Source organism: Xyrauchen texanus, chromosome 12 (assembly GCF_025860055.1).
Source record: "Xyrauchen texanus isolate HMW12.3.18 chromosome 12, RBS_HiC_50CHRs, whole genome shotgun sequence".
In the NCBI taxonomy this organism is placed as follows: Eukaryota; Metazoa; Chordata; class Actinopteri; order Cypriniformes; family Catostomidae; genus Xyrauchen; species Xyrauchen texanus.
The window spans coordinates 9,192,496-9,217,927 of NC_068287.1; the positions used below are offsets into that span (position 1 = coordinate 9,192,496).

Here is a 25,432-nt window from a genome sequence, read left to right on the forward strand (position 1 = left end):
GGCCCAAAGTAACAAAGGCAGCATAAACGTAATCCAGAAGACTCCAGTGGTTAAATCCATATCTTCAGGAGCAATAGATGTGGGTTAGAAACACATCAATATACTTATTTTTTTTAAGTTATTTTTTTCTATAAACCTCCACTTTCACTTCCACATTTGTTCTTCTTTTGTTTTTGGCAATTCACATCCCTGCCCAGTAGAAAAATGACATAAAAGAACCATAAAAACACCATTAAATCAGTTCATATGACTTGTGCATTTTATTCAAAGCCACTTGAAGATCATGACCACATTCATGCGTTGCGCAATATTCGAGCACTACTCACGAACAACTTCTCAGATGTAGATGCCCAATAGTTCGGCTCACTTATAAACTTATAATATGCATTTAGAACGGCACTGGAGGTGCTTTTTTTTATACCAGAATTTGAATAAGAAGTGAATTAAAATACTGTGAACTTGCCTACAAACAGACACATACAGGACTTCCTGGAGAGTTCAAAATGTCAAAATAAAAGCATTTAAAAAAGAGGGTTTAAAAAGTGGACGATTTAAATATATTACTGGTGTATATAAAATGAAAAGTCAATAATAATATTAATAACAATTCATTATTATTATCATTGTCATCATAAGTATTTGTTTAAAATTTATAATAATATTTAAGTTGAATGGGTTCCAAAAAATAACTGAGTGAACGAAAAGTGGACTGATATATTACAACTAAATTGAACAAAAAAAGAGATCTGAATCCTTTTAAGTCCAGATACAAGTTGAAACATTGGAAAAAATAAATAAAACATTGGTTTCTTTTCTACTGAAGATTTGAAGACTGGAATTACTATTAATTTTGCTGCTACATTATCCAGTATACTATAAGTGTAATAAAAGTGTTAATAATAAGCTAAATATTTATATTGAAATAATGTGTAGTTAGAGGTTTGTGTTTCTTTACATATTAAAGAGTACTCCCAATTAGTTCCACACAATAATGTTAAGATATTTTAAACTGATTATGCAAAAAACCAACACTGATATCAGATCGGCCGATACTAAGATTTCCGATATCTGAATCGGAAGACAAAAAGTGGTATTGGTGCATCCCTAGTTTGTGTTCTGGTGAAGAAAGAAAGTCATACACATCTGGGATGGAGTCTGGGAGTTAATTATTAGATCGTTTTTTATTTTTGGTTCGCGGTCCTTTTCTGCATATTGTGGCGCCATTTTGTGGTCCGTTCTGCGTAACGCACCGGCTCATTTTTGCTTATCGTGGCCCATTCGGCACGTTTCGCGTCCGACCCACTGGACCGCTCGTTTCTCCTGATGGCCAGTCCGTCCCTGATCGGCCCCAAAATGCGTCGGCCAGATTACCAGTCCAGCCCAGAGCTGATCCCACAAAAGATGTGAATTAAAGTACCAATTTCCTTCTGAAACAGCAAAATCTGTACATTATTCCAAACTTTTGGCCGCCAGTGTATATATATATATCCTCGCAAGGGGATCTTCTTATTTGGAGTCTCCTAGACATCAAAAAGTTTGAAGGCCCATGGTTTATAGCCTAGTTTAATTTGGTGCATGCTCTTGAATGTATTATTATTAGTTTCATATCACGTTCATTTATTTATGAAATCAAATGTTAATATTTCTATTATATCACACACACAGATAGATAGATAGATAGATAGATAGATAGATAGATAGATAGATAGATAGTGAACTACAGTGGTCAAATGCATTAATGGTTATTATATCAAGGCTACTGCATTATAATAAAAGCTATAATAATGAGGTATTAGTATTTATATATTTTTTTCACATTTTGTATTATTTTTGTGAGTATTACTATGTATAATAATAAATTATTAATGTATAACTAAATAATTTACTACTACTACTACTACTACTACTATTAATAATAGGGTATTTTATTATTATTATTATTCTTATTATCCCAGTTACTATTCAGTATAATTATTGCTGTTGCTGTAATTATTTAAAAAATAAAATATTTTTAAAACATATTTTAAAAACTGTTAAAATTGCCCCATATCTCTTCTCCATCTTTTTGTTTGTGAACAGACATGTCAGACAGTGTTTGTATGAGGTGATCGCGCTCGACCAATCAGAGGCCGAGAAAGCGCCTCGCTATGCCGCGGAGCGCGCGCGCTCTCTCAAGGTTACTATCGGATACCGTCCGCTTCAGCACCGGGGTTACTGTCGGTCAATTCACATTAAACCGCAGAATAACAGTTGATACACTTACAATTTTAACGTTATAAATGTGAACGCCAAATAATAGAATAATACAAATCATTACCATGGAAATAAAAGCACTAATTCAAATATTTTCACACTTAAAATTATATTTTTGTAAAACAAAAATAATAATAATAATTTAATTTACTAAATGTAATATTTTTGACATAAAATGAGGGAACTGTTTGGGTAGGGCAAAATTTGTCTGAACCTTTGAAGAGTGAATGCCCAACAGTAACCTGACGTGACGTCAGATGGCCAAGTTGGAGGGGGCGTGGCCGTTCCCAATGCAATTTCTGCTGCTATGAGAGACAATGAACACTGTATGTATCCTAATGACAGAATGCATTTCATTTACACAGGACCTGGTCTGAATAAGGGCTAACACATATGGCACTATTAAACATGCGCAAATAAAGCACCAGGAAGCGGTTTCCGAGCAAAACATGGTAATGAAGTGACTACATCTGATAGCTTGCACTGTATCACAGCTCGATGAAATTAGATTATGTTATGAACACGTGTATGTGTCTGACAGGTCCATCAGCCTTTATTAATGTCTGTCCCAAAGCTTCAAAAACGCAATGCAACACTTTGTCCAACTTGCCAACCAGTGATGCAGGTGTAAACAAACGCTCTCTTACCATCGATGTCATTGAGCAGGGCTGTGTCAATATCACTCGGATCGTGTAAAGACAAACTGGAGTCCAAGGTGTCCAGTGACGGGTCGTCAAAAGAAAGATTCATTTTCCTCCAATGCTTTTTCAAGTTGACTTCAAAAGTGTTTCAGTCCATACACGCTCAAACAATTGTTATTACTCCATGTAAACTAGCAACGTCTTGTATTTATCAGACGAGTAAATATGCAGGGACATTTGTTGCCGTAAGATTCGCAGCAGACGTCCTTTTGACTGTCGATAAATTCAACTTAATTGCTGACTCAGTCAACTGTCTGCTCGCGTCCGTTTTTCATGCAACAGCACAAGACAAAGTTGACTTAACGCACATTAGCATACTAACAACGAGACTCAGGCAAAACCCAGAGCGCTGCGGGTGATTGACACGCCCTACGACCAATCAGAAGCCTCCTTCTAGTTGACACTACTTCACACGGTCAGGCGTCGCATTGAATACAATAACATGTGAAATATATTTAATTGCAACTAATTTATAGCGCATATTTGAGGTTTGATTTAGCGCCATTAAAACAGTTGTATAGCTATTTAAACACGCCAATAACGAAACAAACCTTTTAATTATCACGCTGGCAGAAAATATTCATTAAAAGAGTATAAATTGTTACATTTTAGTGACACTCAAAATAAATAAATTACTATTATTGTTTTTCCTACAAAGTAGGGAATATATTCCTGTCATTTTTTGTTTACAAAATCTCAATCAGTGCCTTGTATCCGCCAGCCAATCAGAGTGGGGCAGGGGCTGGCGCTGGACGCTCAAGGTTGTCTGAGCTGCAGTGATGACTCCGCCTGTAGAACCAGAGAAACCAACCAATGGGGACGCAGAAAGCGAGTGGGGTGATAAGACGTCACAAATGTTGCTCCCGTGATTACATCATGTACTTCTCACTGAATAAAAAGTATAATTAAGCTGAAAGGGGAAATACAATGGAATGAATCCTAACATTTGATATTAAAAGTTTAGATATTATGCAACATCCAACAGTTACAAGCATCATTTATATTACAATCCCTTTAAATTTGATAATAAATACACAAACTGATGATTATACACATTAACATAAACAGCTAAACTGATTTGAGCTAAACAATTAGGTAGTTTAAAAATGATATATGTCACCTAATTTACACATGGATAACAACATGAAGCGGTGAATAGGTCAATGACCAAGAGTAACACAGACACCCACTTCATGACTGCAGGAGAACGGGTATGCAATATTGCATCAGGAATCCAAAGTTATTGAAGCTTTTTCTTTTTCAGTTTCACACTAAACCCCAATATAACTACAATACATTTTGTTAATTTAATCCTTTTTTGCCTAATTATGCATCTGATTTACTGTGGTTGTATAGTGTGATTTTTGTTGTTGTTGTAAATAATCACCTTTCAAAAATCAAAAAGCATTAATAGTTTTTCTTCATCCATTGGCAAATTAAGTTAAAAGGTGCACACAGTTAATATTAAATAAATACATAAAAAAGGTTGGTTGAGAAATCAATAAAAAAAAAAATGTGTTGTTTTCAGTACATAACTTATTAAAAAAAAAAAAAACTCAAGCCCCCATTACAAAAGCACACATGACAATTCTGCATAATAGAGGAATTATTAGATAAGCATGATAAAAATGAATCACATTGAGTGGTTTTTGCCTTAAGCAAATTAATCACTTTAATAAAATACAATAAATCTGACAATAGGAAATTTAATTACACTTCATTATCCTTCAATACATTTAAGATATTATAAGATAAATAATCAAAATATTTAAGACTTTTAATGTCACATGGCAACATTCTTTTAAGCCGATAATCCAAATAATGATCGCCACCAGATGAAAGCAGAGCTCTTTATAGAACAAGCAAGATATTACTAATAGGTATTACACTTTCTTACTTACAAGTAATTAGCAGAAGGCTGAGATATTTGAGTTTTTCAGCTCAAAATTAATCTATTCATTATTATATGATGGCATAACAAATACTGTTCATGATATCTTTAAACGGCCTTTGGCTAAGAAACCCAACGTGTCCTCATTGATTAAGATCTAATGTCCTGAACATGTTGCAATTAAAGCATAAACTCCTCCAGTGTCGCACAGCTGCTTTCACTGATTTATGAGGAACGGACGGAGGTTAAAAAGGGTTTGATTTAGCTGGCGACATAGTAAAAGAAAAGCCCGTCTTCGGATCATTAGGATTTTAACATGTTGAGGACTTTGAGGGTAAAATACCTCATGCTTGATCTAGCTGCAGTTACTTTATATACGTATAAGATTGAAGTGAACATCTTCCCCAAACATTAAGCTCATGTTGTCAGGGACATATCAGTGCAACATTTAGCATGAATAAATCAAAAGTACATTGACTGGAATGAAACCGAAGAGCAATTCTGCAAAGCTCTGAAATCACATGGACTATAATCTTGCATGACAAATCACAAAAAAGAGACATTTACATTAATACAAACCTTAAGTACTATAAACACTTTTACAATGTATATACACATGTATGTATACTTCTGGATACATGTACGAATGCCATTAGGCTAATATAGTTCTTGGTTAGGTCTAGCATAGCACAAAACAACATTTTTCATCTATTTACTATCTTTCATTAATAAATGTGCTTTAGCAGATTCACCCTTTACTTACTAAAATCAATTGTTGCAAATGAGCAAGATAATAGAGGAATCTGACATCATTTTCTTCCCAAAGGTGCGTGCGTTCAAACTGACAGCGATTAAATTACTGGAGGTCGCCAAGTCACTGATGATTGCTTGTAGGAATTCCTACTGTACAAATGCAGTGTACAAATGTATAAGGTGACGGATAATGCAAGTTCCACTATCTACTCTCCCATTGGTAGTCGTCGTGGCTACTCATTTGCATAAACGAGTAGCAATGACATCACTGTTCATTTGAATAAAGTTAAAGTATATCCAATTTTGTTGCATCCCAAACAGTTGCTGTCGTTCATGTCGCCTCAACTCACTCTAATCGAAAATGAAAGATTTACAAACAGTTTTTCGCTGCTGTCAGTGTGAACACTCCTTAAGGGTGAACATTAAAAATGTACAATATCGAAATACTTTTTTTTCCGAAACAAATATCTTAAATTTTAGGATCACTGTAATTTCAAAATGGACATCTTTCAAAAACAATGCTTCAAATCACTTAACTCAAAGAGGTTAGGGACAAAGTATACTTTTGTTTTTCCACGTGGCGGTAAGTCTTGCGCACAGTGCGTGTATAGGTGCGGTCACACTAGACTTTGCGCTCAATTCACTCCCATTCATCTGAACCCAGGAGACTGTAAAGGCAAGTTCTAAAGTCAGAATTAACGAAAATCAGAGATAAACTGGTTTACCGCATGCCAATATATCTCACGCACAATGGGCCTCATTCATGAAACTTTCATAAATACATGAGTAGATTCACAAACGCTTTGTACTCACCAGATTTGTTAGTAAAACGTGTGTATGTTGTGAATTCCAAACATTCCTAAAGAGGGGGTATATGCACATCCACGGCCACGAAAACGCCATAAAAGGAAGTTACCAGACTCGCTTGTAAATGCTTTTAACATCTATGCGGAACAGTAATGAAATCCTTTTTATCAATGATGTGCATTCACATCGTAAAATTTTTATTTAGCAAGCACAATAGTCATCAGAGGCTCTTTTGTCAAAAAGTCAAAAAGAAAATTTGACATGACCGTAAGAAATGTTCAGTTCATGCCGGCAGGATGTCCACCACTATTAACCTTCTCTGGTTCAGTTCGCAGCGCATCTCCAGCATCATTTGTGAAACGTCTCCGGTAAATCGTGATGGTAACAGTGATATACTTACAACTGGAAGTATCTAGAGAAATTATTAGAATTCCTGAAGAAGATCTTTGACTGAAACGCTTTAAGATATTACAGATTTGCAAGCTATATGACTACATTCTATTTTTTTCCCATTTGTTCTGTGTACGCACCTGCCCGCAATATGTTTATTTATGGATTTAACAGCATTAGCATTGATCATACATTATCAACTGAACGCGATGTACCAATGCTTATACTAAATTATGAACCCTAAATTCTAGAGCTCATATCAAATAAAAAAACTGTCCAACATTAGTGGGCATCAAGCACTTCTGCTGGAAAAATGATAAGTAGTTGGGAAAAAATCATTTCAATATTTGTTACTTTTTTCATTACTTTTTAATTTCACTACTATCATAATGTAGTCATGACAGTTTGCCTGAAAGAACACAACAATTTTGGATGTCTTACACACGATTTTTCACATGGTCGGGAGCAGGTGAAAACTTCTTTCGTACCAACTAACATTTTGAAAATAAGAAAACATCAATGAACTCGTGAATTTATTTCAGAACGGCTTTATGAACGATTTATACAAAAATTTGTTCTGCTCATGTTTCATGCATGAGGCCCAATGCACATAAATTTGCAGGCACACTACACTTTGTGCTCCATTCCCTCCCATTTAGACACACCTGAAAACAGGAGACCAACGAAAGTCTTAATCAACGAAAGTTCAAAGCATACTTCGGTTTTCTGCATGCCGGTACGTCTCACGCACAATGCACTTAAATCTGCAGGCACACTACACATCGCACTCCATTCACTCCCACTTATATGCATCCGAACGTGGGAGTCACGCAAGATCCAAAAGCCCTAATCAACGAAAGTCCAAAGAATAATTCTATTTTCCACGGGCCGGTACAAAAGTTCCAGTTTAGTGAACTCTAACCTGTGAATTCAAATGACAAGAACACATGTAGCCAATAGAAGATCGAAACGTCACACACGGACCTCTTGGCTCGATACAAAGATAACATCTTTCAAAGGTGTATGTTTTTATTGTTACTGTAAAGCAAGTAGATCAAATATTTTAACATTTTAATATAATATTATTTGTTATCTGTGCTTTATTATCAGGTAAAACCAGAAGTCCTCGAGTGTGACATCATATCGTCTACATTGCAAGCATACTGTGACCGCAAATTTACTTATTATCCATTTTTCATTAGCATAGTAAGCGCGAACATTCCTCTGCTGTGGGCATATTTAGTGCATGCGCATGGCATTGATTATGCTAAAAAAGCATCACAAAACATTCATAGTGCTCATGCATCCAAAGCATTCCTATGTCATTCAAGTATACTTTGAAAGGTGAGTGCTTGACCGTGCGCAAGACATACCAGCACATGGAAAACCAAAGTGAACCCAAGCCTTTACAATGGCTTGGATAAAACCACTTTGGGAAAAAGAGTGAACAAATTCTTTACAAAAACGTTGTTCATTGAAAACATGTTTACTCTAAACGGTCTTTGGTTTTTCGCACATAATGTCGAATGCACCCATTTTCCTTCATCAGACACTCATATTCATACATGATACAGCTAATCTCGAAGAGCAGACCATGTGCAGACTTATCTTTTTGACTTTCTCTCACGCTTGGTATAGTTGTCTCTGTGCTCCTTCACTTGATTAGGATCTGATGCTCCATTTACCACCGGGACAGGTTTAGTCACAATCCATATTTGATTCAACACCTCACCTAACTGCTACAGATAAATCAGCTCACAGGATTTAGCCTCGTCGGAACGTGCACCTCATGAAATGCCAACTTTTGAGACCATTAGTTAATTAATGAACACAATAAATATAAACAAAACAGCACTATTCGATTTGTTTTTGAGCAGGAATTAAACAACTGAGCTTAAAGCAACGCATTTACCAATCTCAACCTCTTTTCAACAACTTTTCAGCTACATATTCTTTGTTGTCCTCACTCAACTATCCCTTCCAGCTCTTTGAAGGTAACGGTTACAGTCGTAATCAAGTGGTAGCCTGATTTCACAGTGCTCTATTAGCTATGCTGCAGTAGGGGATGGGGGATATTAGACGGGAGACTTGCTGCTGTATAACATCAGAATAGGCAAGAAAAGCATTCAAATAGGTGGAAGGTGAAGCTGGAGGGAACATGCTTGCGGTCACTGTGGTGAAGCTCAGCCTCCAGCGAAGAGCATCTCTCCCGTCAATGTTCTACAAAGCAAAGAGATTGTCCTCTGTCCGTTCCGACTTCTTGCGGCTGCTGTTAGGCGCACTCACGGGAGGTCTGGGATCTCCACTGGGAGCCAGTGGTAAGGCCTTGTCAGCAGCTTTGGCCCGCTCCTCCAAGAACTTGTTGAACTCTAAAGAAACATCAAGAGGACAATCGTCAACTGTGTATTGGTGGGGTTTTTCTGTGCTATGTGTGGAAAACACGAAACACCATTCGTAACCCATTTTAATCGCATAATGTGACGTAGTTACGAGTGAATGTAATCAGTAATTGATTGGGGCTGTAAAGTGTTACAGCCCCATTACACAATGGAACCAGACGTGAATGCCAGTTACCAGTGGATTGTGGCCAAGATTTTGTTTCTGGATAATGGAGGCTAAAGATCAAGTTAACTCTCAAGAGCATCTTAATGTATGGTAATGCTTCTTTTTCACATTTTTATTTGACATTATTGCCATAAACTTTATAACGTTAATATTAAAATGGCAATACATTACTGCATTAACTATTGGTGAGATTTTAGAAGAGAAGAAGTACTACAACAGTAGCGTAAGGGATGTGTATATCTTTTTTCTGCTGCTAAACACGTAGGAAGAACATTTCAGCTCTGTAGGTACATACAATGAAAGATAAAGGTGATCAGGCCTTTGAAGTTCCAAAAATGAACTAAGGACAGCATAAAAGTAATCCATACAGCTCCAGTGGTGTAATAAATGTCTTCTAAAGACATTCATTTTTCACTGTACATCTTGCCATTCCAGTCTCTAGGCACGATCAATTAAAGTTTGATTACACTTCCTAGTGCATGTCAAATAGATAGCGCAACAAGAAGTGTAACCGAGCTTAAAATCATGAACGCTAAGGAGACTGCTGTCAAGATGTACCGTGAAAAAGGTGTTATATTTTGGTCTGTTCTCCCCCAACACCAACTGGATTGATTCAGAAGACATTAATTAAACTACTGGAGTTTGATGTATTATGTGTGTGCTGACTTTATCTGCTTTTCGAGCTTCAAAGTCCTGATTACAATTCACTTGCATTGTATGGACCTACAGAGTTGAAATATTCCTCTAAAAATCTTTGCTTGTGTTCTGCAGAAGAAGTAATAGACATCTGGGATGGCATGAGGGTGAGTAAATGATGAGAGAATTAAAATTTTGGGGTGAACTAACTAACACAATGCCTAAATAACTAGTAGGCTATTGGTTAATATTTACCATGTCAGACCCCACCATTTTCATTAAATATTAAAAGATAATAATTTTTCTTCTTTGGAATAACATGCATTGATTAATGCATGTTATTCGATTTCATGTTTTCGATTTCATGTTTTCATGTTGACTTTAAACTAGTAACCCAAACTTTATGTAACTTTACCTTCACTCATGACTCCTTCTTCAGCCTCTTCTCCTTTCTGTTCAAGACAACAAAGAGAACAAAATATGTCAGTTATTTATGTCAGATTATTCACATTTATAAGTTATACACAATTATGTGACCACTTAACATAGAATGAACAGTCAACTACCTACCATTTAGCTGGAAAACCACTTTACAACATGACATTTTTATAACCATGGGTACACATATATGTATGCATTTTCCAGACTATTTATGACAATGGACCAGTGTTGGGGAGTAACTGAGTGTTAGAACAAACCTAAAAAAGTGCGTTTTTCAATGTTTTTCAGTAGCGTGACAGTCGCTGAGCTTTTATCAAAACAAGCCCCCCCCCAACCCCCCCAAAAGTATTTGTGTACCATGACAAAACATTGCTCCATTGCTGTTTTTCTGTCACATTGCATTGTGCAGCCTAACAATCAAGCAAGCTGATGCAATGATCAAGCAAGTACTAGAATGGCTCATTTGCAGGCCCAGATGGAATCTACAGACTTTATTTGCATTGAATTTGCGTGATTTACACATTGGAAAATACAATTGTTACCTCCATGCTTATTGGTAATTGAAAGCAAAATCAAATTAAGGCTGAATTACACTACATGACTTTCAAAATAAATTTGAATAAATCTGTTCTAGGAGCCGCATGACAGAGGTAAACAACATGTGAGTTGCTGTTCTGAGTTCAAGTTGTGGAAGAAATGCATTTGAGTGCGGTCTTGGGTGGAAAGATGCATCATCTAGAACAGTGGCTCCCAACCTTGGTCCTGGAGTACCCCCAACCCTGCATATTTTAGATGTCTCCCTTTTCTAACACACCTGATTCAACTCATCAGCTCATTATTAGTAGTGTCAACTAAGAGAGACATCCAAAAATGTGCAGTTTTGGGGTACTCCAGAACCAGGGTTGGGAACCACTGATCTAGAGTATGGCATCTAGAGACTGCAACGTTAGGTGAGTGGCATTAAAAGTTAAACTCCTTGTGCATTCCTGTTCTTCATCTCCATTTCTTGAGATTTGTTGCCCCGTGGGCTAGATTTCCATTGGCTGCTCACTGTATGACTTCAGATTTGAGTCACAGAGCTCATACACTGCTAGATTTCCTCTGTAGTCATAGATAGTCAGCTCAAAAAATATCAAACAAGTTTTATATGAGGGTAAGAAATCAGAGTCTAACCATCATATACGATGTCATTTTCTCAAAATTTGCAGACTGGAGACAACTAGCATCAACACGCCCCAACTGAAAATAGGGGCTAGAATCAGTGTAGAAGCCATGTAGTGTAATCCTGCCTTTAGCCAAAATATTTAATAAACAAACACAGAGATTTGTACAATGTTTGTGAATGAAAAACTGCAATTCTGCGGAAATATGCAGAGCTTTATGAGGAGATTCCATCTGGGCCTGCTCATTAAGCCCTTGGTATACTTCCATTTTGATGTGAAAGCTTAGAGTCTGCGTACAGTCGAACGAGGGCCAGTCAAAGAATACTCCATATCACTGTGCATGCATATACACAGGCGGTTGGCGCATGCATGCTAGGACTGCTATGAGACACCGGATTTCCTCTTTAGGAGTTTAGACCCATAAAGATGTCTTAATATTCCTTCAGACTCAAGTTATACAAATGCAGGTATCTCCAGACCTCCTCACGCACGCTCTCTTGACTTGCACATCTTATACATCTCCTGATGTTTAACGGCGATTACATCGCACTGGCGAGTGCTTCTTTGTGATAGCAATGGTTCAAAAAGTAAGCGTTGCCACTTTGTGGACCCACTAATTCGTGCAAATAACTCCAGGCGCACAGTAGCTCTCCTTGATGTAGTTTAGATAAACTGATTTCTGCCTGTCGATATTTGGCCATTTTGAGATTATTGACCGTATGGCCGATCAATAGAAGTTTTAGTTCCTCTTTGTGTCAGTCGATTTATTCATTGAGTGTTTTCTCATGCACAATATTATACCGATTATTTTTAATAAGTCCTGTAGGTCATGTTAACACCTTCAATGGTTTTCCTTTATCGAAGTAACATCATAAACGAAATGGCACGCGTATATTTCTGGCCATTACCCCAATTTTGCATAGCACATTGACGCCTTTACCAGTGTTCTTACTGACTTATCCAATATTTGCATGTGTTGCAAATGCCTGTTTATGTTTTGATCAAAAGCAGAAAATAAACTGATGATTTCAAATGTCATATACTGTAGGCGTTTTTGTTTTAGTTTTTTGTATTGCGTTTTATGATTTTGTTTTGCATTGCGTTGCTGTCTTGAAAAATGTTCAACAAATTCTGATTTTGGTATCAGCGTACCAGTGTACACACTCACTGACAACGCTTTCTGTTTTCCAATTTTAAAATGTCATGTCAAATTATTCCATTTGCAATCATTAAAAAATATCTACAGTATATTGGCATGACATCAGACTGCTCTCTAGATTTCTTTTCAGCCATTGAAAAAACCATTTCGGTCAACCGCTAAGTTTAACTACTTAACATCGTAGTTGGTATGTCTAATTAATGTCTTTAGAAGACATTTATTACACCACTGGAGCTGTATGGATTACTTTTATGCTGTCGTTAGCTCTTTTTTGGAACTTCAATGACGTATCTCGTGAAAAGATGTTACCGTGTTTCAGAAGGGGAAAATTATTGGCCTGCATCAAGCAAAGAACACAACTAAGGAGATTGCTGAACTCACTGGAATTGGGTTATGAACTTTCCAGCACATTATTTAAACATGGGAGGATAGTGGTGAACTGTCAGCTTTGTAGAAGAGATGTGATCAGAAAAAAATCTTGAATAATCGTGATCAGATATCACTGAAACGCTTGGTGAAGTCACATCAAAAAAATCAACAGTAGAACTCACGGCTATGTTTAATAGTTAAAGTAAGAGCATTTCCAAATGCACAATGTGACGAGAACTTACAGGATTGGGACTAAACACAAGAAAAGCCACTTGTTAGTGAGGCTAATTGGAAAAAAACAACTTCAATTTGCTATGGAGCATAAAGATTGGACTGGGGAGCAATAAAATGGTCAAGTGATGAGTCCAGATTTACCCTATTCCAAAGCGATGGGCTTTGGTAAAAAGGGAAGTGCATGAATCGATGCACCCATCATGCATAGTACCCACTGTACAAGCCTCTGGAGGAAGTGTTATGATCTGGGGTTGCTTCAATTGGTCAGGTCTAGGCTCAGCAACATTATGCGGCAATAAAATGAAGTCAGATGAGTAACTGAATGTACTGAATGACCAGGTTATTCCATCAATGTTTTTTTCTTCCCTTATGGCACAGAAATATTTCAGGACAACAATGCCAAGATTCATATGGCTCAAATTGTAAAAGAGTGATTCAGGGAGCATCAGGAATCATTTTCACACATGAATTGGCCACCACAGAGTCCTGACCTTAACCCCACTGAAAGTCTTTGGGATGTGATGGAGAAGACTTTATGGAGTGGTTCGACTCTCCCATCATCAATACAAGATCTCGGACAAAAATTAATGCAACTCTGGACGAAAATAAATGTTGTGACGTTGCATAAAGTTGGCGAAACAATGCCACAACGAATGTGCAGTCCAACAAAATATAAGAGTATGCAACTTTTATTTTGGCCATGCAGTGTAGTTTTAAAGTACCTTCCCAAACACTGTTCAATGGACATATATCACATTAACTGAGTTTGACAAGTTGCAAAACATTTTTTGAATATTAGTACAAGCACAATACAAAAACTCCTTGATGACATTATAACAGATTAACAAAAGCATCCAGCACCAGTGCACTGTAACAGTCAACAACATCTCTCTTGTCTTCAGCACCAACAACAAACATTCTGGAGGGCCTTTATTTGGCGATAATTCATCCCTTGTTAATGTTCATTAGTATCATATGAATGAGTGCCACACGGTGGATTGTCAAAGTGATTGGTGGAAATAAATGATTAGTACTATTTAGGTGGAAAAGTAAAAAAAAAAAAAGCTATTTGGTTAAATGAAAGTGATTGTTACCATGGCAAAAAAATAAAATAATAAAAGAACAGATAGAATGAAATCAAGGTAAAGAAGTCTCACCACATCAGCACAGAGCCACTCCTCAATGTCATCCATGACAGAGGACTGCGATACAGGGATCTATGGAGCAAAGCCATGGACAAACCAAAGAACCCCAAAGCCACAAACGAAAAAAGACACCCCAAACAAACGAACAAAAAAAAAACACACAAAAAATAAAATCACCAAAGGTCTGAGAGAAAAATAACAACAACAGAAAAATGCAATCAATGTCAAACCAAGCCAACGCACACGCTCCCACACACCGCTTGCACAAAGAGCTGGAGCAACATTGTTTTGCATGCAGTGAGAGAGACAAAGGAAAGGACACTGAAGGAGAGATGCAGTGTGAAATGTTATTGAAAGAATGAATATAGATAAACCATTTATCTACATTAATAGAGTAGAAAAGAGTCTGTGAGGGCCATGATCATTGCCTCTGTAGTTTGATATCAACATAAGGACAGGCATGATAGAGGACGGCACAATGGCTCCCCTACAGACCACATCGATCAGACAGGATTCAAATAGCTGGCAGGATTGTTGGTTCATTATATATTTTTGTACAAAAAGAATATTTTTGCAACAAGCAGTTTGCCATGAGTTTAAGCAACATGCTTGTGCAACACAACAACATTTCCTAATATTATACTGTATGTGGCCGCACAAGAATGATAAAATAGAAATATAAAGCATTCATTACAAATCTAATGTGCACTTTTTCATTAATTAATTGGTGCTAGAGGGAAAGAAATATGATATTGCAAAACGGGTCCGTTCTATCAGACTAAAAATACTTGAATACACATTGCATCGTACTTATGATCTCAAACCTCATAAGAACGAATTTCCAAGGATGACCTGAATGCACCATAATATCAGTGTCTTTAAGTCTCCTAAAATAAAAGTTGAGCATTGTCATAAAAGTGATTCATTCAATTAATTAATTGGTTATTTTTTATATTGATTGTAAAATGGTTAATTACTATTATTAGAACAGAGTTAACATTCATCTTGGTTTGGATTAAATGAAAAAAGGTGAGACGTTTTAAGTGTTACTACCAATTAAAGTGATGGATGAAGAGTTCTAGAACTGCACAGCTGTCTGGCTCGTAATTTAGCATTTGGACCTTCTATGAACTACTGGATAGACCTCAACTACTGGAGGGCCAAATTTGGAAAATGTGATCACAAAAGGGATGTATTGCCAGCGAAAATAAATTTTCTTTCAGAATGCAGCTGTAGGATCCAGAAACTTCAATGAGCCAATGGTTGTCTGAACTTGTGCTAACACATGTTAAAGTCCAGGGTCTAGTTAGTGTATGACTGATGAAATCTACTGGTTTTTTCTGGGATAAAGCAGTGTTTCCTACCTGTGATGAGCAGTGGAAATGGAGGTGATGAGATCATTCACAGTAAAAGGGACAGAGTAAAAAGAAGGGCACTGGAGCCTCACAAAGTTCAAAGAGTTCAAACGTCTTAGTAAAAACAAATGGAATTTCAGGAAACGTGAAATATGATATAAAACCTCAAAAAGTCACTGAGTTAAATAGAGGACCCTTTTACAAGAACTAAATGATCAACAAAGAAGAATATACACTGCCAGTCAAAAGTTTGAGCACATTTGAGTGAATTCATGTTTGTTATTATCTTAAAACTCTTTGATCTACAGATTTATGCTTAAATGCTTAAAAGGAGTTTGTTATAAATATATATTATGCCTATATATACATTTCTATAGAAAATAATTTTTGTCAAATTAAGAAAAAAGTTATTTAATGAATGAGTTGGACCTGATAGTGAAGGAAAAGCAGCCAACAAGTGTCCAGCATGAGAACTCCTCCAATACTGTTTAATAATCATCCCAGGTGTGTCCCTCATGTAGTTGATGTCCACGATATCGATTTAAGATTTTCTAGTCACTACATAATTCCCATGCTTCCATTCGTGTTATTTCATAATCTCGATGTCTTAAAGTGTATTGTTCAACTTAATAATACTATTAATGTTAACAAGAATAATACTAAATATAGCTGCAAGCAGAAATTACAGGGCCAAGCACACCAAATGACTGATTATGATTTTAAGAAAAGGGGTATAAAACACATAAAGTTGAATTGCTTATATTACAATACAATTCATTATGACTTTTGACCAATAGGTGGCGCTGTTACCAAATGTATATGGTGCTGTCAGAGTCAAAATTTTCAAGTCAATATGCCAAAGCCTTGCTGACATACAGCCTTATATATGTTTGGCGTCTTGCCATCTTCATTGATGCGTTATTTGAGAATGGGAGACCACAGCAAATATTTTTTTCACTTACACATTTGCTCCAAGTGCAAAAGAAAAACTCCACTGTTATATTTGAATGAATTTCCAGAAGAAGAAAAAAACAGAGAGCGATGGATTAAGACAGTTAGATGTGAGAAGATGCCAAATTTACTGTCAATCTCTCAGCAGCTGTAATTGAAACCCCCTCACAGCGATGGTAATTAATTTTTAAAAACAAAATAACACAAAGAATAATGTTATAAACTTACACTCAATATTTAAAAAGAAAATGATCAAATAAAAAAGTTTGCGAGATTTACGCTGCTAAATAAGGCGGAAACGTGTCATCACAGTCTGTGAAAAAGGTCTATAATGAAATGGCTGGTCAAAACTCTTTTCAACATTACAATTTCTTTATTTTTACACTACCATCAATCAAATAATCACAGAATAATGGAATCAAAGTTTAAAGCTTTTGCCAGTTGAACTGGCTGTTTTGATGCGTCGAAGATGTTTCTTTTCTTTTTACGTCAAACTAAGAATGTATTAGGTAACAAGTTAGTCCATTTGAGCCTTCTCCCAATTCATCCATCAGTTATTTTCACATGGCTACTTTTTAACAACCACTTTGCTATGATAAACTGTGTTAAGAATTAAAACACTAGAGTCCTGGGTAGCTCAGCGAGTATTGATGCTGACTACCACCCCTGGAGTCGTGAGTTCGAATCCAGGGGGTGCTGAGTGACTCCAGCCCAGTCTCCTAAGCAACCACATTGGCCCGGTTGCTAGGGAGCGTAGTCACATGGAGTACCCTCCTAGTGGTCGCTATAATGTGGCTCTCGCTCTCGGTGGTGATTTGAGCGTGGATGCAGCGGAGAATAGCTTGAAGCGTCCACATGCGCTATGTCTCTGTGTAATGCGCTCAACAAGCCACGTGATAAGATGCGTGGATTGACGGTCTCAGACGCGGAGACAACTGCACTACGTGAATCACTACGCCACCACGAGGACTTAAGAGCGCATTGGGAATTGGACATTCCAAATTGGGGAGAAAAAATAAAGATTATAATAATAATAATAATTAAAAGAAATAACACACTATCGTGTGGTATTGTGATACTTTAGATGGTATAGTATTGTAAAATATGATTATAATACCATGACAACCCTAATATACAGTATGTCATATATGTCAATAAATCTTTCAATAAATAAATCATTAAATGTGTCAACAAATAAATACATATACAGTATATGTGATTAAAAAAATCATATAATGTGTCAATATATAAATTATTAAATATATATGTCATTAAATACATAAAGGAATAATAAACACTCAGTTGTTCAATCACAATATTTCCAGCTTGGGGCAAAGTAATCCAATCAGAGCAGTGCCATGTAACTAAAACCCGCCCCCATGTGCTTTATGGGATAAATAAATCATGAAATGTATCAATAAATAAATAACATGTAAAATACATTTTCCTTTGGATTTTGATGTATTTATTGACATGATTTATTTAATTATTGAAAGAAATATTGACATACATACTTAAGATTTGAATGATTTAATTATGTATTTGTTAATATGGCACACCGAGTCCTCCATAATAACATACAGTAGGTACTAGGTAATATAATAATAACGAGCAGGTGTGTCCAAACTTTTGACTAGTGTATGTGAACCATTCACATGAACCAAATGATTAGCAATGGAAGAACATACTGCCCTGGTTTATCCATAAAGGATCATGGCAAGGATTGAGAGGGCAGCTCTCCCTTTTACTGTCCTGAGTGTGTGAGCTTTAGTTATGGTGGGGGAACAGGAATGGACACTGTGGTAAGGGTGGGTCAGGGGAGTGGACGACGCGGGTGGACACGTAGGGGACAGTAGTTCTGGTGAAATCCTCACCATTCCTTGGGTAATGAGCCAGCTGTCTATGGGCTCCAACTCTGCTTTAGGATCTTTTACACTCAGCTAAATCAACAACAAAAAACACCTTACACACGTGAAGAAAAGTACAGCACCCTGCCCAAACAAACATAAGAGACATGTGACCACCTCAATCTTCAGGAGAACTGAAGTAGGTGTCATTTAAGGCAAGAGAAGTAGAGAGAGGTCATTCTGAGTCATTGAACAAAGGTAAATGGAGTGGGAAAATCAAACAAAGAGAAAAAAGGGGTGTAAACTTTCATCCATGGGCTGATTGCACCTCTTAATCTCTCAAGTTTTTCAGCCTCTTCATTTCAACACTGTATGTTAGATGTCTGGCACAAATGGGATGTAATCAGTCTACAATGATTTAATGAAGCAAATATTTCCTATATATTATACAGAAAATCCCTTATGCCATTGTTCCTGGAAAGATACCATAGTTACTACAGTAACAGTAAAATCATAACTAGATTTTTACAAGAAAATGTGAGTGGTGTTTCTAGAGATGTCAAAAAATATCGATATATCGATTATTGATCGGCACGTTATTTTATCGATAGATTTTTGAGACATCGATATATTAACATTAGGCAACATTTAAATAAGAAGCCTAATTTGTGTGCTTTCCAATGGCGTTATAGCTTTGGGAAACCACAAGGGGGAGACATAACATGTACTGAAGCTGGTCGCCGCTAGGAGAGGCACAGTTGCAGTCCAAACTAGGTTGTGGTGGATCACTATACACACAAAATTTATGAAGGTTTATGCATTTCTTCAAAAATGAACATTGATGAGTTTGCAAGTAAGTGTATGAAACTGGCGTAACTGCGCAAACTGGACGATTAGAAATGACGACATTTATTATGAAATGTATCTGTGTGTATCACTGAATAAGTTTCATTCAAGCTGTCAAATCACAAAAAGACATACTTGAATCTGAAAATACATTGTGTAGGCTGTATGAAAGATACATTTACACAATACATCATCCAGTGATGACTAAAGTAAATAATCTTTGTCTTTTTATAATACTTTGGGTCGAATTTAATGGAAAACTAAGCAAGTTGCATTTAGTAGCAATGCAAAATGTGCAGACTTAGTCTTACGATTATCGAAGCGTGAAAAAGTGATCCATCCCAAGTCTAGTGTTTACCCAATCTGGTCACATCCAATCACATGCTATACCTACATTTTTGCTAAATTGTTTTCACATTGCTCTGTTCCTCCCACAATGCTATCATATGACATCTAAACACTTTTACTATAGCGCATGACTTGTAAGGCGTTGCATTTTGACGTTTGCATTGCATAACCAACAACATTTAAAGGCTTGTTGGAGTGCGATCAGATTGCATGATAGTTCAACTAATAGATGCATTGCACTTGCTATGCAAATGGTCAGCGAGCGAGTCCTGAAGAGCACACGAGTTGACACGGGCCGAGAGTGTCACAGATTTGTTGATTTAAAATTTTATAGAGCATTAACCTTAAAAACCTCATCTATTTGGGAGAAAATTGGAGATATAATTTGTGTTTGTAGTGGATACAAAATGGAGCAAGTCATCCGCTGAATATTCATACATTCAGTTAGTGGATTTTCAATTCTAATTGTAGATATTGTAGTAATAATTACTGTAGTAACTCTGGTATTTTCGCCAGATTTTGTCTGGTTAAAACAGCTGAAAAGATTTCTCAACAAAACATAAATCAAGTTAAAGTGGCAGAATGTATTTAGTTAAATCTGGGTCTTAACATACTGTGGGATGTTACGCTGAAGACTAATAGTAAATCTGTAATTTTGGGATTTGACATGGAGCCCTCACATTGCCAATACGTGAGAAAGCAAGAACCGGAGCATCTTGTAATCCAAATGTGACTACTGAAGACATGCAAAGCCTGAGAACTATAAATACTTTCAATTTGCCATTCAAAACTAGCATGAGTTCCCATCTTCAGGAAACAGTGAGGTCAACAGCACACTAGAGATAATAACATGCATAAACCAATCATTCAGAAAAAGAGAACTTCCATGTAGAGAGAACTACAGGGACACTACATGCTGTTGGAAACTCACCCCAGTGGCATTCTGCTGTCTGATGTCTAAAGCAGATGCTAGGCCAACCAGAGCCTGAGGATCCTCGTATTTAACACTGGAAAATAAGTGGAGAAAAGAGTTTAGAGTTGATGTTCCATGTGGTACTGGTTTAACGTTGGGGAAATGGACACCTACTTTTTGCGCTGGTCTGCCAGAGAGCTGGACCTGGTGTTGGCGAACATGTCAAAGTCGTCCTGAGGGTTGTGAGCAGCGAGAGAGCCAAGAGTGCCGCTAACACTGTCTGCACCCACATCTAACGGGAGAACAATAGCAACATACAGTAAGTGATGTTTCTAAATTATAAGTGGTGGCTAGGTGTGGCATTGCTCCCCTTGATTTTACTTCTTTGAGATTTTTCTTAAATTATGAGTAGCTTGACACAGTACAGTTTCAAAATAACCTGACCAACTGTGTGTGTGTGTGTGTGTGTGTGTGTGTGTGTGTGTGTGTGTGTGTGTGTGTGTGTGAGATCCTCACCAAGTCCTGCCAGCTGTGTGGAGAGGGAGGCAGTGCTTGCAACAGCAGCAGCAGCAGTAGGAGGCTGCACAGTGGCTTCTGGTGTATGTGTGGGTGCAGAACTGACTCGAGGACTGACCACTGCAGGAGAACCAGGACCCAGATCTATCAGATTATCCTCTTCTGATGCCTCATTCAGGACCTGAGCGTTCACAACACAGACACACACTCACTGAGTTATCAGTCAGGATCAATAGGCCTTATTCACGCCAGCGCCATGGGCAAAATATTGATAAAATATCTGTACAAGAACATTCAGTATGCAATGAACTTCAGACAACACGAGTAGTGGAAAATCAGATGTTATCTAGGAGCTTTGTAAAGTTTTAAACAGTTCTTGCCACTGAAGAGATTGTAATTCTATTATTCTATGTAAATTACTCATTGTCATTCCCATTAAAAATCAAAGATGGCGTTAGCATGAATAAGGTCTATAAATCTCTCTACTGCTAGTGAAAAGTACTGGCATAACATAACATAATAAACTAGACAGGTAAAGTTTGTGAAGACAAACTTTGATGTTGGCTTGAAAAAGTCTTACCTGAAAGTTTAAAAGTTTAAAAAGTTTTAAATTTGATGGTAATACAGACATTACAGTAAGACAAACAGCCAGCTATTTAGATAGATAGCTAACATAGAGGGAGAGAGAGAGAGAGAGAGAGAGAGAGAGAGAGAGAGAGAGAGAGAGAGAGAGAAAGAGAGATTTAAAGCAGATTAAAGGCTTTGTGTGTGTTTGTTTAAAATTGAATTTCTGACAGTTGGAGTTTGAATTAATGAGCATTCCACTGATCATCCGATGTGCGAAAACCAGAGATTATTTAGCAGAGATGAGCCACTTCTATTAAAATGAATGGGAGAAATTGGAACGGTCAACCAAGGAGCTCTGAGCGCCCAACGGTCAACGAATGTAGAAAGGAATTTTCTACATTCTAAATTTTGAAATCTGTTCTTTGATCATATTTTAAATCTGTTCTTTGATCATAATCTTAAAGAAACATTTTGGAGATTTAGGGCTTTCCCCATTAAAGTAGATGACTTTGGTGAAAACCTTTAGCAAAATCTTTCTAGTTAAGTCAGTCCACTGTCAGACATCTTTGGAACACACCCGGGCAGCTATTTTACTATGTAAACAAGTGGCATACAAGTGCAGCTCCTATCAACTTTAATGGGGAAAGCCCGAAATCTCCAAAACGTTTAGTCATGATTACGATCAAAGAACAGATTTCAAATCAGCATTAAAATCTGACAAAAGTGGTATCATAAATTGTGATACTTTACCTCAGATTAGACAAAAAAAACTATTTTTTTCTTGGCTTGTATAGCTAACATGCATGCGCGTTCTCGAGCTGATTGACAGGCGATGTCTATATCTAAACGATGATTGGCTCTTTTAACTCAAGGCAGGACTTCCTTTCTATATCCGTTGACCGTTGGGCATAGTTTGAAAGCTCTAGAAGGACTTAGTGTTAGAAATGTTCTCGCCATTTAGGAATTAAAAAAAAAAAAAACCCAAACAAAGACTAAAGGCCCCGGTGTACTCCATACGAAATCGAAAAACGAATGGGTGTGATGTCATTAAAATATCTACTCAAATGCTCTCAAGTGCCCATTCACTCATACCTCATCTGCAGCCAAAGCTATTCACACATCTGCCCAAAGTAAGATATTATCATAATTGTTTTTTTTTTTTTTGTATTCTGCAAACAAACGCTCTTTTATACACCCATCTTTGCAATAGCATCAGTGTCATCATAAATTACAATAACAGTATTATGGCTGCGTATAGCATTAGCTCAATAGTGTCATGAATTCACTATGTGAACAACACAAATTGCTTTATATATTTCTTTAAATCATCATCGAGTGGTTAAAAAGCTTCATTTACTGATCTCGTGTAAATTCTACTCATAGAATGAGGCATACAGTAATTGTTAATACATTTTAATGTCACATTAGTTCAGGATTTATTGAGTGTCAGCATATTTAAATGTACTTCTAAACGCCTCCAAGAGCAGTGTGGCGGGCGTCTGAATCTTCAAAAACAGTCTACCGTTGCTCGGCTGTTTAGAACTTATTTTTACCCCTGAACGAAGGAGAACTTCTCCAGAAGTATACCGGGGCCTTAACAGTATGTTAGCTTCATCAGGTCACCATAATAAATAAACGAAAACAGTTTTTTTTTTGTTATCTGCTGAACATTAAATATTTAAAACCATTACTGAGTCAAGAAATAATAAAATATCATACTAAGAAATAAATCTACATTTTGTTTTTAAAAGGAAAAAGAGTGAAAAGGATTTCTATAGGCACTACCTAAAGAACTACAAAGTAGAATGGGATTACCATGTTTTTTTTTGACATTTCACTGCTAAATGTCATGGCTTTTTGGACATGTACTGTAGGTAATACCATGATGTTCTTTGAAGTACCATGGAGAAATAACATGCCATTTAAATGCAGTAATCATTTAGTACCATGGTAATACCATCACTGTACCATAGTACCACCACCACTTTTTCTAAGGGGACCAAAGTGTGTATGTAAATGATAGGACAAGCAGGAAAGAAAATGGTCAAATAATACACAGATCAGCCACAACATTAAAACCACCTGCCTAATATTGTGTAGGTCCCCCTTGTGCCACCAAAACAGTGCCAACCTGCATCTCAGAATAGCATTCACAATTGTACAGAGCGGTTATCTGAGTTACCGTAGACTTTGTTCTAACCAGTCTGGCACCAACAATCATCAATATGATTATCTAATCAGCCAATCATGTGGCAGCAGTGCAATGCACAAAATCATGCAGATACGGGTCAGGGGTTTCAGTTAATGTTCACACCAAAGAAATTTGATCTCAGTGATTTGGAGCGTGTAATGATTGTTGGTGCCAGACGGGCTGGTTTGAGTATTTCTGTAACTGCTGATCTCCTGGGATTTTCACACACAAGTCTCTAGAATTTACTCCATATGGTGCCAAAAACTGAAAACATCCAGTGAGGGGCAGTTCTGTGGATGGAAATGCCTTGTTGATGAGAGGTCAACAGAGAATGGCCAGACTGGTTTGAACTGACAAAGTCTACGGTAACTCAGATAACCACTCTGTATAATTGTGGTAAGAAGAACGGAATGATATTCTGAGATGTGGGTTGGTGCTGTTTTGGCAGCACGAGGGGGATCTACACAATATTAGGCAGGTTATTTTAATGTTGTGGCTGATCTGTGTATTTTTATTTCTAGGAGGTGAGTGTGACACAATACATGTGAAACACTTGAGTCAGTCATATTGTAAAACCCCACTCCACTCCACACAGAAGGATTCAAATGTCTGAGTCAACTTGTAAAACTGCTTCTATTTTGAATTGTTTTACTTTTTGCCATTACTAAATATATTATCAGCATAACAATTTGAGTGAAAAGATGAGTTTCAGAATGTAATATTATTTGATATGTCCCTCTTTTGATTTAATGACAGCATGCACTCAAGTTGACATGGACTCCACAAGCTTGAGTAAAACCTGATGATCCATGTTATCCAGCATGATTTGAAAACGTTCCAAAAAGCATTTTGTGTGCTTCAATGGAAGCTAGAAACTTTTGTACAAAGTTAGCAAGATCAATGTCACAATTTACATATTTGATTAGTGACTTAGAAATAGTGCAGAATCGTAAATATATGTAATATTAATTGCACATCATAATGTTTCTTTACTTAAATTCTTTATTTCCAGGTTTAAATCAGACATCCAAGATTTTCAATGTGGACTCAAGACTTCTGAACACCACTACTGTATGTGTGACAGAGATGTATCATACTTGCCTTTCTCAGCTAAACACCAAGCAAACAATAAAGGAAAAAAACAAATAAATGCGTGCACTTAACAGACAATTTTTTAGTAAAAGACATCCATTAGACATCAAAGTAACAAAAATGTTAGACAGATAAAAGAACAAATGCGGCTCATTTTTACACAATACTGCAGCGTCAAACTCACCCCGTTGTTTTGTGCCGCTCTGCCTACTCTGTATCTCTCATACCTGTGAGAACAGAGAGCTGGTGAAATATCAAAAACACTCGTCAAAATACAGATGAATGAAATGTTAATGTGT

General features: G+C 36.8%; 2 protein-coding genes across 5 annotated transcripts in view; both read right to left on the reverse strand.

Annotated features, from left to right (window-relative positions):
- LOC127652745 (sterol regulatory element-binding protein 1-like) overlaps nucleotides 1-3,291 on the reverse strand; it is a 37,096-nt gene extending 33,805 nt beyond the window's left edge. For both annotated transcript variants that reach the window (XM_052139096.1, XM_052139095.1), the window contains exon 1: nucleotides 2,901-3,291. In XM_052139096.1, coding sequence (XP_051995056.1) covers nucleotides 2,901-3,003 — 103 coding nt within the window. In that variant the 5' untranslated portion in view covers nucleotides 3,004-3,291. The remainder of the gene's footprint in view (nucleotides 1-2,900) is intronic.
- A 1,311-nt stretch (nucleotides 3,292-4,602) lies between these two features.
- The window catches only part of LOC127652997 (TOM1-like protein 2), a 46,728-nt gene continuing 25,898 nt past the window's right edge, over nucleotides 4,603-25,432 (reverse strand). The window contains exons 9-16 of one of the 3 annotated variants that reach the window (XM_052139464.1): nucleotides 25,318-25,360; nucleotides 21,284-21,464; nucleotides 20,942-21,059; nucleotides 20,786-20,861; nucleotides 18,688-18,753; nucleotides 14,520-14,579; nucleotides 10,412-10,448; nucleotides 4,603-9,164 (exon numbers count right to left, since the gene is read on the reverse strand). In XM_052139464.1, the coding sequence (XP_051995424.1) occupies nucleotides 9,016-9,164; nucleotides 10,412-10,448; nucleotides 14,520-14,579; nucleotides 18,688-18,753; nucleotides 20,786-20,861; nucleotides 20,942-21,059; nucleotides 21,284-21,464; nucleotides 25,318-25,360 (730 nt within the window). In that variant the 3' untranslated portion in view covers nucleotides 4,603-9,015. The remainder of the gene's footprint in view (nucleotides 9,165-10,411; nucleotides 10,449-14,519; nucleotides 14,580-18,687; nucleotides 18,754-20,785; nucleotides 20,862-20,941; nucleotides 21,060-21,283; nucleotides 21,465-25,317; nucleotides 25,361-25,432) is intronic. The other 2 variants (XM_052139465.1, XM_052139467.1) reach the window with 2 other exon arrangements.